Genomic DNA, 16,000 nt, shown 5'->3' with positions numbered 1-16,000 from the left:
TGGTGACAGTTTGCTTAAAATAGGTTATGTGTAATATCATTGACTGAGAAGATGCTATTTATCCTATTTATATGCTTTTTTGCACTTCAGAATGTGCTTGCCTGAAATGTTCTTTTGGACACACCATTATGGGCTTTGTGATTTGTAATAGCTCTTGACTCAGGATATTAATTCAACACTGTACAAGTTAAAGTACTACTGAACCGAAAATGCAAAGGTCTTTTGGAAAAAAACTGGATATGAATCAATTAACTGTGACTTTTGAATCTGACATTTTTCTCTTGTGTGTGCAACTGTTCCACATTAATTTTCGCCACCTGGAACATTTAGTATATTTCTAACTAAAGTCTAAGTAATCAGAATAAATGCTTGCAGCATGCAAATCACTTTTCAATCAACACTTCATTCATTCATTCATTCATTCATTCACAGTTTATAATCTCCAGTCCACCTGCTGGCAGGTTTTTTGGAGGAAACTGTAGAACCCAGAGGAAACCCACACTTAAAATTCCAGACATACAGATCAGGATTGAGCCTGAGACCCTGGAGCTACACTATGAGGCATCAGTGCTACTGTGAATGTCACGCTGACTTCTCCAGACCTCTTTTAATGTTGAATGGGCTCATTATATGTATGATTTTAGAAGGACAGTATCAGTCTATTCATGAATGTGGGTAGTGTTAGCTCACTGGTTATGATATTGGACTACTGCTTGGAAGATCAGGAGTTCAAATCAATGAGCAAGGCCCTTAACCCTTAACTGCTCAGTTAAATTAGATAAATGTAAGTTGCTGTGGATAAGGGTCTGCCATATAATGTAAATTAATATCATCTTGTATGTAAATTGAATCAACTTGTTCTCTATAGGTGTATGTATAACATTGTCATGAGTCTTTTCTTCTCTTTAGGTTACAGAAACAAGGACAGGCCCTCTAGGATGCAGTAACTATGACAACCTCGATTCTGTCAGTTCGGTTTTGGTTCAGAGTCCTGAGAACAAGATTTATTTACAAGGTATTACATTCACAATTGAATGGCTACACTGTGACTCTTTTAAACTTGTCTGTTTTGAAGAAAAAGGGGAGTGTCATGCAGAAAATAGCTTACTTTTGAACTTCTGCATTGACTGAATATCCAGATGGACCACATTTATACTGTATCCCAACTCATGCAACTCAGATAAAAATGTGGAGGGCCCTGAGGACTGATTTGAGAACCCATGCTCTAAATAGGCTGATATTTGTTTACCTGTTTAGTCGCTCTCGCAAATGTGTGGAACACAGCCCATGATTCTGGTCCTTAATGAAAGGCACTTATGTCCTTCCCTCAGGGCTTCAGGCTATTCTGCCTCGGTACCTGAAGAGTCGATTTGTCCAGGCAGCCCTCAGCTATATCAGCTGCCACTCCGAAGGCCAATTTAGGTGCAAGGACAATGACTGCTGGTGCGAGTGCAGTGTGGATTTCCCCCAGTGCAACTGTCCCACTGAGAACCTGGAGGCCATGCAGGACAGCCTGAGGCACATCAGAGAGTCCTGGGCCCAAGCCAACCATGAGTTTCAGGAGTCAGGTGGGCCTCTAGATTAAATTAATAAGTGCTTGCAAGTAGGGGTTTATTGAGTCCTCTAGCCACATGATAAAGTAATACATAATATGGCTTTTTGTTACAGCTGAATTCAAAGATTTGCAAGATTTTTTTTAATGAAAAAAAAGAATATTTCACAATGTATCTGAAACTCATTAATTCTGAAACCTTAAAAATGAAATAAATGTAAATAGGTGCATCCTACATAGAAGAAATCTCAGTTAAGGCCATGTCAATTCCAAATTATAATATTACAAAATGTGGTAGTTCAAGGGGAATGAATACTTGTGCATAACACTGTACCATACCATAATTATACAATGCCCATGGCATACAGAGATCCAATAAATATTCAAACATCCATTTTTGGCATTTTTTTAAAGATATTTTGCAACCACTGTGCCTAAATGCCATTCCAGGACTGAGCTAATTCATTTGCAGTTTTCAGTCCTGTTAATGTATTTAAATATAAAGAGTCACCTTGTTGTATTTGTGATATAACAGGAAAATGGTGGGAAGTGCTTCCAGCGATTGATTATCATTGCTGTAGGACAGGATTTTAAACACGGCCTGCATTGATTTTCCTGCACTGGGCATGGGGCCAGAACTGGGCAGGTTTAGTCATTGGAGCTCCACCTCCTGTAGCTACAACAGGCTGGAAAAACTTCTGCTTAATGACTGTGAAGTTAACAGAGAAGCAATAATCACCCAGCACAGTGAAATGATTTACCCATCACTTCTTTCTTCTTTGCTGAGACTTCATTCTATGTATAGCTACTATCTCTACTAAAATAATCATTCCATTGTGTCCCTTCTTCTTAGCTTTAATGTATTACGCATGATTATCTCTATCAGAGTGTGGAAAGTATCATTATTTCAATTACCTGATGTGGTTAAAATAGCCAATTAGATACCATGGGGATATTATCAGGTTTTTATGAGAATCTTTGATTTTAATTAGAGATATTGAGCAAATTTCTCCTTAGATGTTATCTAGCATTGATCGAGGGATATTATATGATGCAGTTATTGATTTTTTTCTTGCTGCCAATGGAAATAAATTTCCATCAACCGAAATGTGTTTACTCATACATCTTGTCACCGTATTAATGTTGAGTGTTTTTTGCCCAAGGGCGACTACATTTTATCTAAGAGATGACAGTATTGGGCTATTTATTGACAATACCCCACTGTTCAATTGAAAAAGAAAAGGCTCTCCCAATTGCCCAATTCAATGTTGACTTATTTTATCAAGACAAGACACTACAGATAGAAACGACAGTTTTGTTGACAATAATTTTTTCAGATTTTTGGATTAATTGCATGTATAACATGTCTTCTCTAACTGTAGTAATAAAATGATCAAAACACATCAGTTTTAAAGTAGACTTTAAACTCCACCCATTTTGCCCAATCACATAATGTCATATATTTCTGAAAAGCTTGTTTCTTGATATATGTATGAATTCTTGTGTCATTATGATATACATGTCTATTTCATTTATAAACTACATTGACTAGAGTGGATGAACTTTAAACCACATTGTATTTTTACACCATTTTCCGCAAAGTCTTTTTTGTCTATATTCTATATTTTTTATCTATAAGCGAAAATCTGTTTGGAGATGATCTGCATTAATGATATTTACATGTTCATTCCTATCCCTAATTTGAAATGTTATTACATAGGAATTTCACAAAATGTTGTTTATTGCAGTTAGATTTTATACAGAAAAATAGCGTATAAAGAAATAAATAAAGAAATTGTATTCTTTTTTTCTGCAGAAGTCTTTCTATTTAGTGCATTTAAATATATTATTATATTATATTATTTATATACTATTTATATTCTAACACCATACAGAGACTAGAATTTTTAAGTATGCAAATTAAAGCACATTTAATTAGATGAAGCTTCATTTGTGAATAAGTGCAAATTGTTGACAAATTTCCAATGCAAAAATTACTTGTAAGAATGTCAGCAACCAACTGGCAAAGATTAATTGTGATATCTTGCCTTAAAAAAATACCCTCTTTCCTTTCCTTAAATGAGATTGATTCCATTTTTCTAACATGTGGAAATCCTTCAAGCCACTCATTCTCCTCACTTGTCTGGTTTCTAGAAGAGTTCCAGAATTTTGTGCGAAGATTACCGACATTCTACGCTCTCAACACATCTGCTATAAGGTACTTTTGGAAAATGGACCCGGCTGTACACCAGCGCTTTCAGCTGCTGGAGACTAGCACTCGACAGCTCCTTGGCAAAGCACACCGGATTGTCAGCAAGCTTTTCACTCTCAGCAAGAGGTGTCGAACTCAGCCCAAAATATCTGTGCCCAAAGAGAGGTAAGAAATGTCAGAGCAATGAATTTATGCCACATGAGTCCTGCTTGACAAGGGATTGTAATTATCTTTCACTGTTTGAGCACTCAGGGAAATAAATATATTATTGTAACGAAAAGGAGTGAGGATGCTTAAACTCGCCTATTTTTAACTGTCCTCTGAATCTGCTTGAAATGTCTCTTCTGTGAAAAAGAATAAAGACTGATGTGAAAATGAAATTCATATGTTTAAGCTGTGAGGAAAAAAAAAAACTTTTGCTCTCGTCTTTGCAAAGATTCATAGCAGAGGTTATGAGAGGTCAGTCCTTTGAACATATTAATTAGGTAATGCGTTTAAACACTTTGCTCAGGTCATATCCAAGGTCAGTTATGGGAAGAACAATCATGTTAAAGCTTGTGTCTTGGCTTCCATCCTAGTCTCACTCAAATCACGGAGGATATCGGTAATAATTCCTAGTTTAACTGGATGAGTAGGTTTTATCTCTCCATCTAAAGACTGATGTAGTGGGAGTGTGTAAAAGTGTAAGGAAGGAAAGATGGATTATCTTTTCTTTTGAAATACGGGATAAGGTAATGGAATGCTCTTGGTTGGAGATGGTAAAAGTGAAAGAATCAGATCTAAGCTTAAATGAATTGTAACTGATTAAATGGATCCAATGAGGTCAATTGGGAACCAGTAGAATGATATAAGTTTAAAGAAAATAAATCCATCCTGAGACACATTAGACATGTTTATTTTGAAATACACTATATGGCCAAAAGTATTTGGTCATCACACCCATATGTGGGTCTTCCCCAAACTGTTGCCACAAAGTTGGAAGCACATTATTGTATAGACTGTCTTTCAATGCTGTAGCATTACAATTTCCCTTCACTGGAACTACGGGGCCCCAGACCTGTTCCAGCATGACAATGTCCCTGTGCACAAAGTGAGCTCCATGAACATGGTTTGCCAAGGTTGGAGTGGAAGAACTTGATTGACCTGCACAGAGCCCTGACCTCAACCCCACTGAACACCTTCGAGATGATCTGGAATGCCAATTATGTGTCAGGCCTCCTTGCCCAGCATCAGTTCCTGACCTCACTAATGCTCTTGTGGGAGCATGGGCAAATCCCCACAGCCATGCTCCAAAATCTAGTGTAATCTGGAATGGGATGTTTATATGATTGTGATGATTAGGTGTCCAAATACTTTTGGCCATATAGTGTATTCGTAATGTGTTTAGTGATTCTGGTGCTAATTTGTTGGTTGGTGCTGTATTTTCATTATTCCTGTGAGAATTTAGCGGTTGTGTGCCACACTAGCTAAATAAATATTTTCCACAATCTCATTAGATTAGAAATGGATGTGCAAGTCATCCAGGGTGGATTTTTCCTTTAAGAGCATACTTACGCAAGAGCCTAGCTAATAATTATAAGACTTAACCTTCAAAGTCAGAAGCTTAATAAAATAATTGGATTCACTTTTATACTGAAGCACAGTATTATCTATTCAGATGCATGTTCATTCATTTGAGTCAGCACAGACCATATTATCTTCATTCAAAATCTCATTATTTAGCATATCACATAACTTATGTTGATTACAGTTTCCTGGTTTCACTAAATACATTCTAAGAATCTGACTAAAATGGTTGACTTAAACAAAACCCTTCTCAGAATACCTCCTGCTATAGGTAAACAGTGTATAGAGTATCCTTGGTCTTTGAAAGCATGTTATATAAGTTGATCTGATGTATAACTTGGCACATATAACTTGGCACACACACAACGACATTTCAAGCACTGTTTTTGCACAGCATTTTGTGCTTTCCTAATATAAAGGCTGGTCCATCAGGAGAACAGCATATGGACAGAATTAATTTGGACAAATTTAGAAGGCAGGATTGCAAAGGCAATCTCAATGGACACATTAAAGTTTGAAAAAAAAAAGATGTGGACAGAACGGCTGTCTCTGATTGTTGAATGATGTCTAGATTGAAATGTTGCCCAGAAAAATACAGTCGTCTCCACAATTATTAGCACTCTTGGTAAAGATGGGTAAAAGTTTTTTGTGGTCAATTAGCTTAATTTTAGATAAATCTAACCTTCTAAGACAACAATCCCTTATCAAACACACACACACACACACACACACACACATATATATATATATATATATATATATATATATATATATATATACATATATATATATATATATTTTTTTTTTACAGTAATTGGCACCCCTGCATTTAAAGGTCTCCATACATAGAGGACTATATATGCCAGACTTCCAGTCTTTTTGGATTTGTTAAAAAGCTTGGCATCAGCGTCATGTGTGGTGTGTCATGTGTGGTGTGTCATGTGTGATGTGTTTGCTGTTGCAACCTTGCGACAGTATCCTGATCCTGCCATGAAAATGATTTCAATACATTCTTCTTTTGCCAAAGGCATTATTAAAGGCTATCTGAAAGAATATATAATATAAACTAAGTATGAAAAATTTTGGAAGACATTTTGCTAAAAAGTGTTAATTTCCCCTATGTATGGAGATTTTGGGACACCCTGTTCATGAGGACACCCAGTTCATCTTTCATGAGAATACAGAGCAAGGAATATGATACTCCTCAGTACAGAATCTCTCAGATCCTTCAGCTCAGTGGCTTTTTTCAATAGCTTTCAATGGAGTTTAGGTCAAAGGACTGGGATGGCCATGTCAGAAGGTTGAATCTACAGTCACAAAACCATTTTTGTGTGGATTTGGATGCATTTTTTGAATAATTGTCCTACTGGAAGGTACAACCATAACCCAGTCGTAACTTCTTGGCAGAGTATGTCAAGCATTCTGACAATGCACGCATTGCCATGTATCCTAACAATGTTCCCAGGTCTTTTAGAGGACGAACAGCCCCACAACATCACATATGCTCCAATACTTAACAGATGGGATTAGGTTCTAGTGTCATTCCTTTTATATTAAACTTACTTTCAGTGTTGTCCTGCAGGGGTGTAGCCAGACCCTTTACAGTAGGGTTGCCAGATTAGACCCATTAACTCTACTGGGATGGCAATCTAGGGTGGAACAAATTACTAATCTTCATCTATAAAAAAATGAAATAATGTGACTTCCCCTGTCTGTGTACTTCCCAGGTATGCTCCTCCTCCAGCATAAAAGGCAAACAACTAGGCAACATTTGTTTGTTATCTAGCAAGCTATTTAAAATGCATAGCTAACATATGTCACGTCATCTTCAGCTCTCAACACAAACTTAATTTCCCAGAATCCTCCACAACTGCTACGAGCACCATTTCCTACAATACACTACTACAAACACCGCCACATGATGAGTCACAAGACTCATATCCACAGTCATAGTCTCCAGAAGTCTATATTGCATGCACCTGAATAGTCATCTTCTCTGTTATATAGCACAGACATTCATTAGAACTTTGCTCCCAGTTATTCTACTGTTTCATTAGAACATTCTAGTTATATTAGTATAAAAAAAATTGTATATATACAATTATATATATATATATATATATATATATATATATATATATATATATATATATATATATATATATATATATATAATAAAACTCTGCATTTGCATCCAACTCTGTATGATTCATAACATAACATTAACCTTTCATTAAGCTACTGCTGCAGTACACTATAATTATGTGAGTCAGGGAATAATTTGCTTCTGTGTTAGCTAACTAAACTTGCTTAATCTTCTCCATTGTACATTGTTGACATAACCAATGAAATTTCCCAGACACGTTATAGTGAGCATACCGTTATTATTGAAACTAAGCCATCTCAACAAGATTTACCAAGGTGTTCAGTTTCAAATCATGACAGCACTAATAATAATAACCATAATAATAATAATATCTTACAGGGGTGGCCAGAAGGGTGGCCATGCTTCATGCTAGTGTGGCCCTTACCTATGCCCCTGTTGCCACAAAGCTTTATTTTTGTCTCAAGAGACTAAAGGACAAACTAGGAAACTCCAGGCACTTACATTTGTAGTTAGATGAAAGAAAAGGCTTTCATCTGGGAAACAGTTTGGCCGGGAGGTGGAGTCTTAAAATAGATTTGGTGACTTGGTGACCCCAAACTACCATATTCTGTAAATCTTTAACATTATCCTTGGAGACATTATTGGATCTGCAATTACAACTAGTAGAAGATCTAACAATGATACAGTTGTAGCTCCTTGGTAGAAGTGGATAGATTTTAATTTAACATTTCCAATATTTCATGGAGTCCATGATGCAATTAAATCTAACAAGATTTCCAGCGCTTTTGGAGGAAAAAACAACAAACAGCATCGCAGATCCTTCACTATACTTCCCAATAAGGATTAGGTGTTTTTTTGTATAACCATCCTTATTTTAACACTAAACTAACTATGAGTGCTGCCAAAAACCTCTCTTTTAGTCTCATTAGATCACATAACCCCGTTCCTGCCCAGGTTCCAGTAGTGTCTAGGAAACTCCAGGCATTACATTTGTGGTTAGATGAAAGAAATGGCTTTCTACTGCCATGTCTTCCAAATAGTTTGGCAAGAAGGTGGAGTCCCTTTGGAGATTTGGAGCCAACCCCAAAATGCTACCATCTTCTGCAAATCTCCAACAGTGATCCTGGAGGAAGTTTTAGCTTTTCTACATTGTGAGATGCACGACTCGTTTTCAACCTTCCTAAGTTCTCCCACATCACCCCATTGCTATGCACCCTCCACTGGCTTCCTGTAGCTGCCTGCATCAGATTTAAAACACTGATGCTTTCATACAAAGCCAAAAACGGACCAGCACTCACTTACCTCAAAGCACTTATCACATCCCGCTCTGCACCACGCTCCCTCCAATCCTCTAGCACTGCTCGACTGGTCTCACTATCTCTCAGGGTACAAGGAAGGCAGCATGCATCAAGACTCTTTTCCGTTCTGGCACCTAGGTGGTGGAATGAGCTTCCCTTAGATGTCTGAACAGCTGAGTCACTGGCAGTCTTCAAACAAAGTCTAATGACCTACCTCCCCACCAGAGTTTTTGAACTGATGATATTCTTAGACGTGACATAGCAAACCATTATCAGAATGTATTTATTGATATAAACTTCAAAGCACTTCTGTAAGTTGCTCTGGATAAGGGCGTAAATGAAAATATAAATGTATATCTTCCTCAGTGTGAGCGCAAAATACACTTGCTCAGTCAGGTTCATTACATCATTACATTATTTTAAACTTCTGATTTGTAGCCCTAACAGTGGATATGGGCATTTCTATGTCTATGTTTGCTTCAATTAAAAATAAGATTTCTCTCATATTTTCAGTGTGAGATTAAGCTAATTAATTGTAAATAGATTTTTTGATAACCTATTTACCAATCTTTACCAAGAGTGCCCAAAAGTCTGGAGCTGTCCTTAGGTCAAAGAGAGAACGAGCACTGTATTTTTTTTATTTTTTTTTAATTCAGTATTATAAAATTAACCCTGACAAAAATGATATTATGGTGAAAAAGGATAATATTGGCTAATCTATCCAACAGAATAATGAAAGGAAAATTCTGTATTTTTTTTACTGAAAACTGGATTTTCAGTTTTTTTTCTAATAAATAGAAAGATAGTAGGAAAAACAATATTGCTGATTAAGCTGTTATTGTTCTTTTAACTTGCAACAATTCCACTTCTGAACACTCTTGAAATAGGAAATTCTGGAGAAATTGTTTTTATTTGGATTAAGTAGATGAGACCATGTTTTGTCGCTTTGCACATTTCCACTTCACTCTGAGTGAAATATGCTGACAGACAGTGGAGATTTCCTCTTTCTGACACTGCCTCATCTTTGTCGTTGGTCACAGTGGCAATACGTTAGGGACCGGTGAGCATGTCATCTCAAACAGTTGTATTGTGCATTTTAAGACCACCAAAGCAAGTCATATTATAGCGTAATATCATAGTGTAAAGCTGGCTTAGAGCTGCTATTCTTGGTGTCTGTGTCTAGATAGTAGTTCATACAAAGTTTTCTGGCTGTAGTTTTGACTCTTGTCTGTGTCTCTGGACTCATATTGTGTATATTTGATAAGTATGATAACCTTCCCTGACCCTTCGTTTTGAATTATTTTGAATTATTCAATATATATATATATATATATATATATATATATATATATATATATATATATATATATATATAAATAAACAAACACAGAATCGTTTCTATATATATATATATATATATATATATATATATATATATATATATATATATATATAGAAACGATTCTGTGTTTGTTTACAACGAAATGGCAATCATGTAGAGGACGTTTTGTAAATAAAGTTACATTTTGTTAAAAAGGGTTAATTTCCCCTATGTATGGAGACTTTTGGGACACTGTTCTGTTCAGGCTTTTAAATCTTTACTTAAGACATATCTTTTTAAAAAGGCTTATGGGCTGGAGTAACTGCTGTATACAATTTTATTGTGTGTATATTTAGTATTGTGTATTACTTGTGTTTCCTTTTATCTTCTTTGTTTTATTGCTATTAGTTTAACTCTACTTCTCTGTGCAGCACTTTGGTCGGCTTTGTCGTTATTAAATGTGCTATATAAATAAATTAAACTGAAACTGAAACACTCTGTATAATACATATCTACTTAAGCATGGTTAAATAGATAAATGAAATATTAGTATTCACTAGTTAATTGATCTCAAGAATGGCTAAACCCAATGATTTATGTATTCAATTCAGTAGCGCATCCACAGAAGAGAACTAGTCAGCGATATATGTGCTGTGAGAACACTGACCACCATTTCTGATTTTCCTGTTCAGTGCCCTGAAGAACCATAAGCTTTCCCATTAGAGCACTGTCTACATACCAAAATCTCTTTTCACGTGTGGTTGCAGTTCAGTGAGCAATGAGAGAAAAGGGGGTTGATGGTTGGGTAGGGGTATGTGAGGAGATGATCAGCTGTTATTTATATTACAGCATGAAAAATATTATGCTGATCGTGTCCGGTTGGCACATTTGATGGTGAATATTTATGATTATGCTTATTCAGGAGGACAGTTATGTATGTTGTAAATAATGCGTAAAATGATTTAGATAGTATTAATTGGCTGTTTCTATATTATTTCAGTAGTATTCATGTGTCATATTCATTCAGTGTTTCTGCAAAAAATATGGCACTTTTTAAAAGAATTTTCCTCTCCCCACAGGTCTTACATCTACTGGCTGAACTACATCCTTTCCCTTATGTACTGCAGCGAAAATAATCAGCTAGGCACGTATATGGAAGAGAGGAGGACCTGCTCCTGTCAGCATGAGACCCCATCATGCCAAGGTATCATTCCATGCATGGTGGGTGAGGGGCCACTTTGCTCTTCCTGCTCCTATGAGAACCGATCACGGTGTGCCAGCTGTAACCCAGGTTATACCCTGAGTCAAGGCCTGTGCAGGAACATCATCCCTGACTCCACTGATAATTACATAGGTTTTGAGACGGATCTTCAAGACCTAGAGTTACGCTATCTCCTGCAGAAGCGAGACGGCCGAATCAACATCCACGCCATGTTCATTAGCAATGATGTGAGGCTCAACAACTGGTTTGACCCTTCGTGGAGGAAGAGGATGCTCCTTACGCTGAAAAGCAACAAGTTTAAGTCCAGTCATGTACACATGCTTTTGGGGATTTCCCTTCAGATCTGCCTTACTAAGAACAGCACCTTGGAGCCCTTGTTGTCTATCTACATCAACCCATTTGGAGGGAGTCACTCAGAGAGCTGGATCATGCCCATAGACCAGAACAATTACCCTGACTGGGAGAGGACCAAGTTAGATATTCCACTTGACTGTTATAACTGGACCCTCACTCTGGGGAACAAGTGGAAGACATTTTTCGAGACTGTACACATATACCTGAGGAGTCGCATCAAAACAGCCTCAGCCCATGGAAACGGCACAATCTATTATGAGCCATTGGAGTACATGGACTCCTCACGGAATCTGGGTTATATGAAAATCAACAGCATGCAGCTGTTTGGTTACAGCATGCACTTTGATCCTGAAGCAATCCAGGACTTGATCCTCCAGCTGGACTATCCGTACACACAGGGATCCCGGGATTCAGCCTTGCTGCAGCTGCTAGAGATACGAGACCGAGTTAACAGACTGTCTCCACCAGGCCAGCAGCCCCTGGACCTGTTCTCCTGCTTACTGCGCCATCGCCTCAAACTCTCCACGAATGACGTGGTCCGAATTCAGGCTGCTTTACAGGCTTTTAGTGCTAAGCAGCCCAATTCAATGGAGTATGAAACCACTAAACTATGTAGCTAATCAGACACTGATGCTGTTCCTAACACTAAAGCATAAACCAGATCACACTTTGAAGAATTCAGCTCATGCTTTTTTTTTTCCTTCAGGAACATTAATTATGACTTTCAGTGGACAACTGAAGTCCATGCGTTGCCTTTTCATTTCAAACTACATTCATGGTTTATAGTATTTTAGTAGTAATGTACTTGAATTTAATTTTCATACCGCTGATTATGATTAATAGAGTAGATTAAATGTAAATCATTGGAATTTAGCTTTCCCTTCACAGTATAGTTTTTATTTCATCACTTGTGCATAACAGATGGTACCCATGTAAATCAGTGTAATCTGACCATCCTTCTGAGACAAATCCAGACCTCTTCATCTGTACAGCTCTATCTGTCAATCCTGTAACACTCGCATATAACTATCTGCTTCAGCAGCAGTTGAGTTTGATGGTAGAAATATTTCTCAGATATTTGTACAAATGCATTATGACTATAGGAATAATTTTGTTTAAAAAAAGACATATGTCCTAACTATATGTTCCATGTGCTTTTATATTTATAAACATATTATTTGTGAAATATTACAGAGGTAATGTCAATAAAAATGTACAGAACATGGGTTTGTTAATACACTAAATAAATGAAATTTTTATGCGCTGTCTCTGATAACTTGGTTTGAGTATTCAGTGTTTACAGTAGGGTTAAGCAGCGCTGTCAGCAAGGTCGAATGCGCTGTCCAGTGTTTTTTTTTTTTCGTCAGTTCACAATTTGGTCTTTTTTGTGGTTTTAAGTAAATTGACTCTTTCGATCTCAGTTTAATGTAGACCACATGTTTTTTTTACAATGGTCTGATTATATAAATAGAGGGCCATTATAGTATCACATTCTGTCTGTCTCTAGTGATTAAAGCGCTAAATGTAGCTTTCAGCACTTTGGATCCCAGGTGAAAAAAGTTTTCTTGACTTAATAATTCATCACTTCTTCTGTTAGAGACTCTTGACACATGCTGGAAATTAAAATAATAGAAGCCAAGGTAAACCCTGGAGTTCAACAAGTCCCTTTGTTCATCCGAAATGCTTACTGGTTCAGTCTCATCTAACCAGTGAATCTCATCAAACCTTGACTTCTCTACACAGACCTCTTTGAGAGTGAATGGGACTTCTTTAGGAAACAATCTTTTCAATAGTTGCTAAAGGTTAATTTAGGTTAATAGATGAGAGTTAACCTTGCATAACCATACCCTTATGTAGTGTCAAGGGAAATTCTGTTAAAAACTTGTTTTGAATAATGAGCCTCCCAGTGGACGTGATTTAATCTCAGTGAAAAAAAAAACAAAGGAAATAACTGCAGTTTACTTAACAGAAAATGGCACTAGTTTCGCATGTGGTTCTGTGAATGCCGGATAAGCCCCAGAGATGATGAGAATTGTCTTCATGTGCGCATGCATATGCATTCTGAGACAGCCGTCATACAGCCATCTTCCCCTGGAGCCATCTTTCTAAGTTCTCTCAGAGTAGGTGCTGGTTCTGAAGGACAAGGAACCCTGGTGGTTATCTGGTGTTCATAAAATCATATTTAGATAAATAATTACATATATCAATAAAGAAAGTAGTAGCTCTGATCAGTTACTGACCAGAAGGTTGTGAGTACAAATCCTTGCACCACCAAGCTGCCATTGGTGGGTCCTTGAGCAAGGTACTTAACCCTCAAACGCTCAGTTGTATCCTGTCTCTGTTGTAAGTTGCTTTGGATAAAAATGTCAGCAAAATTACCAAAATGCAAATTTAAATTTTTAACCCTCCTACATTTATTTATCTGGCAGACACTTAACCTAGCCCTTAACCCTATCTGCTCCAGGGGCAGAATATCATGGCTGACTGTGCTCTGACCCCAACTTTCTAACAAACTGGGATATGCAAAGAAAAGAATTTCTCTGTGCTGTAATGTATATGTGACAAATAAATGCTTCTTCTTTTATCCAAAGTGACTTAATCTGATTAAGGGCCTTGCTCAGGTGCCAACAGTGGCAGCTTGGTGATATTGGAATTCAAAGTCTTAACCATCTGATTGGTAGTCCATAGATGAGCCTCCTCAATTCCAGGGTTGAGAATCACCTGGAGAACGTATACCACAATGTTATGAGGAACCGGCATACCTTAGGACAACTGTCAGTTTTTTCATAGGTGATCACTGGGTGGGATGATGTTAACCTTGTAGAACCTTCTAGAAGAACCTTACTGAAGAATGTGCACAGTGACACCCAGGTGGCAGCAGAACAGATTTCCTGAAGTGGCACAAATTTTATGTATTGCCAAAGAGAAGGAGGCACTCTTTGTATAGTGGAATGTCATGGTATGAGCTGGGTGTTCAGCCCATCTATAGGCCTTGGTCATAATATCCATCACCCACTGGGTAAGACTGTGTTTAGACTTTCTTCACTCACAGATGAACAGTTGGACTGAGGCTGCTGTCTGGTCTAAATAGTGAGTGTACCATAGGGAGTCTAAAGGGCACATCGGTGAATTATCTGCAGTTAAAACAGCGAATGTCTGAGCCAGACATTGTGTTCTTAAGATGGCCAAGGCAATAAACACATACAGTAGCTGCTGGTGCCTGTCTTTAGCTTCCAGGGAATTCAGCCACTGCTCCAGCCTCAGAGCTGCAGAATGGCAGAAACCCAGCTAATGTAGTAGACTAAACCCAGAACAATGCATGTAGAGGCAAGGGAAGCTGGCATGGTATCATCTGATAGAGCTGATAGATAATGCACTGTGCAAATGTTTCAATTGCTTTCTCAACAATAAGTTAAAAAATTCAGGAAGCCACATACCAAAAAAAAAAAAAAATCATAGATCAAGTACTTATTTAATTTGGTGGCAATTTATAAAGAAAGAGGGAGAATTTCGAGAGTACACCATTTTTGAGATGAACTATATTTTGGCCATTTGTTGCTGAGATGCAATGTTCGACTGCCAATGCATGAAGACCAAATTGCTTTCTGCATAGGTCAGCCAGGTGGACAGAAATCCACTTTGCATTGACAAGGAGAGCAACCTCTCTCCAGCCCAGGCTGTCTCGCATATTTACATTGATAGATGATGGCCTAGCAAGAGAGACATGCAAAGAAATCCTATCAGCTCACATATTCCTCTCACTATAGCTGCAAGTTTATTATGATTGTGGGAGGAAGATATCGCACAGCTGGGGCTATCTTAAATATGCATGTGTGAATGCACACAGCAATATCCAGCATTTAATCACCACAAGCAGTTTTCATACAAGTCCTGCTGGACACTGTAAGTATTAAAGCAGTATGTTATTTGTTATTTCATTTTAATTTAGTATTAGAGATGTTTATTGAAATAGCCATGTATTCCAAGAGGTCTTTCACCCTTATACTTCACTAATTTAAACTACGAATGGACAATGCAGGTATACACTCTCTAATATACTACATTTTAACAAGATGTGATAAGTGTAAAACCTTTACATGGAATAATAAAGCTGCCAGGTTGAACTTTATTCTCATATTAGTAGTAATGTGCAGAATAATCCTTTATCCTTTATCATTAAATTCATGGAATGATTTTATAAGAATAGGCTTACTGAACTAAAAATGATTGTCATTCTTCAAGAGAATTTGCAAAATGACTATAAAAATTACATCTTTATAATTCATAATATATTATCACAAAGAAACATGGAAAAAAAGACACCCCTTAAAATAAATGCAATCAAAATGAATGTAAAATGCTGGAAAT

General features: G+C 37.1%; 1 protein-coding gene across 2 annotated transcripts in view; it reads left to right on the top strand.

The window, feature by feature from the left end:
• The window catches only part of brinp3a.1 (bone morphogenetic protein/retinoic acid inducible neural-specific 3a, tandem duplicate 1), a 52,969-nt gene extending 39,966 nt beyond the window's left edge, over positions 1-13,003 (top strand). Inside the window, exons 5-8 of one of the 2 annotated variants that reach the window (XM_034310289.2) lie at positions 910-1,015; positions 1,332-1,568; positions 3,707-3,929; positions 11,136-13,003. In XM_034310289.2, the coding sequence (XP_034166180.1) occupies positions 910-1,015; positions 1,332-1,568; positions 3,707-3,929; positions 11,136-12,252 (1,683 nt within the window). In that variant the 3' untranslated portion in view covers positions 12,253-13,003. The remainder of the gene's footprint in view (positions 1-909; positions 1,016-1,331; positions 1,569-3,706; positions 3,930-11,135) is intronic. The other variant, XM_026933099.3, reaches the window with a different exon arrangement.
• Positions 13,004-16,000: the final 2,997 nt, after the last annotated feature.

The sequence above is a fragment of the Pangasianodon hypophthalmus genome, chromosome 2 (genome assembly GCF_027358585.1).
Source record: "Pangasianodon hypophthalmus isolate fPanHyp1 chromosome 2, fPanHyp1.pri, whole genome shotgun sequence".
Taxonomy (NCBI): domain Eukaryota; kingdom Metazoa; phylum Chordata; class Actinopteri; order Siluriformes; family Pangasiidae; genus Pangasianodon; species Pangasianodon hypophthalmus.
Note: the sequence above shows the minus strand (reverse complement) of the source record. Positions and strands in the feature narration are given on the sequence as shown.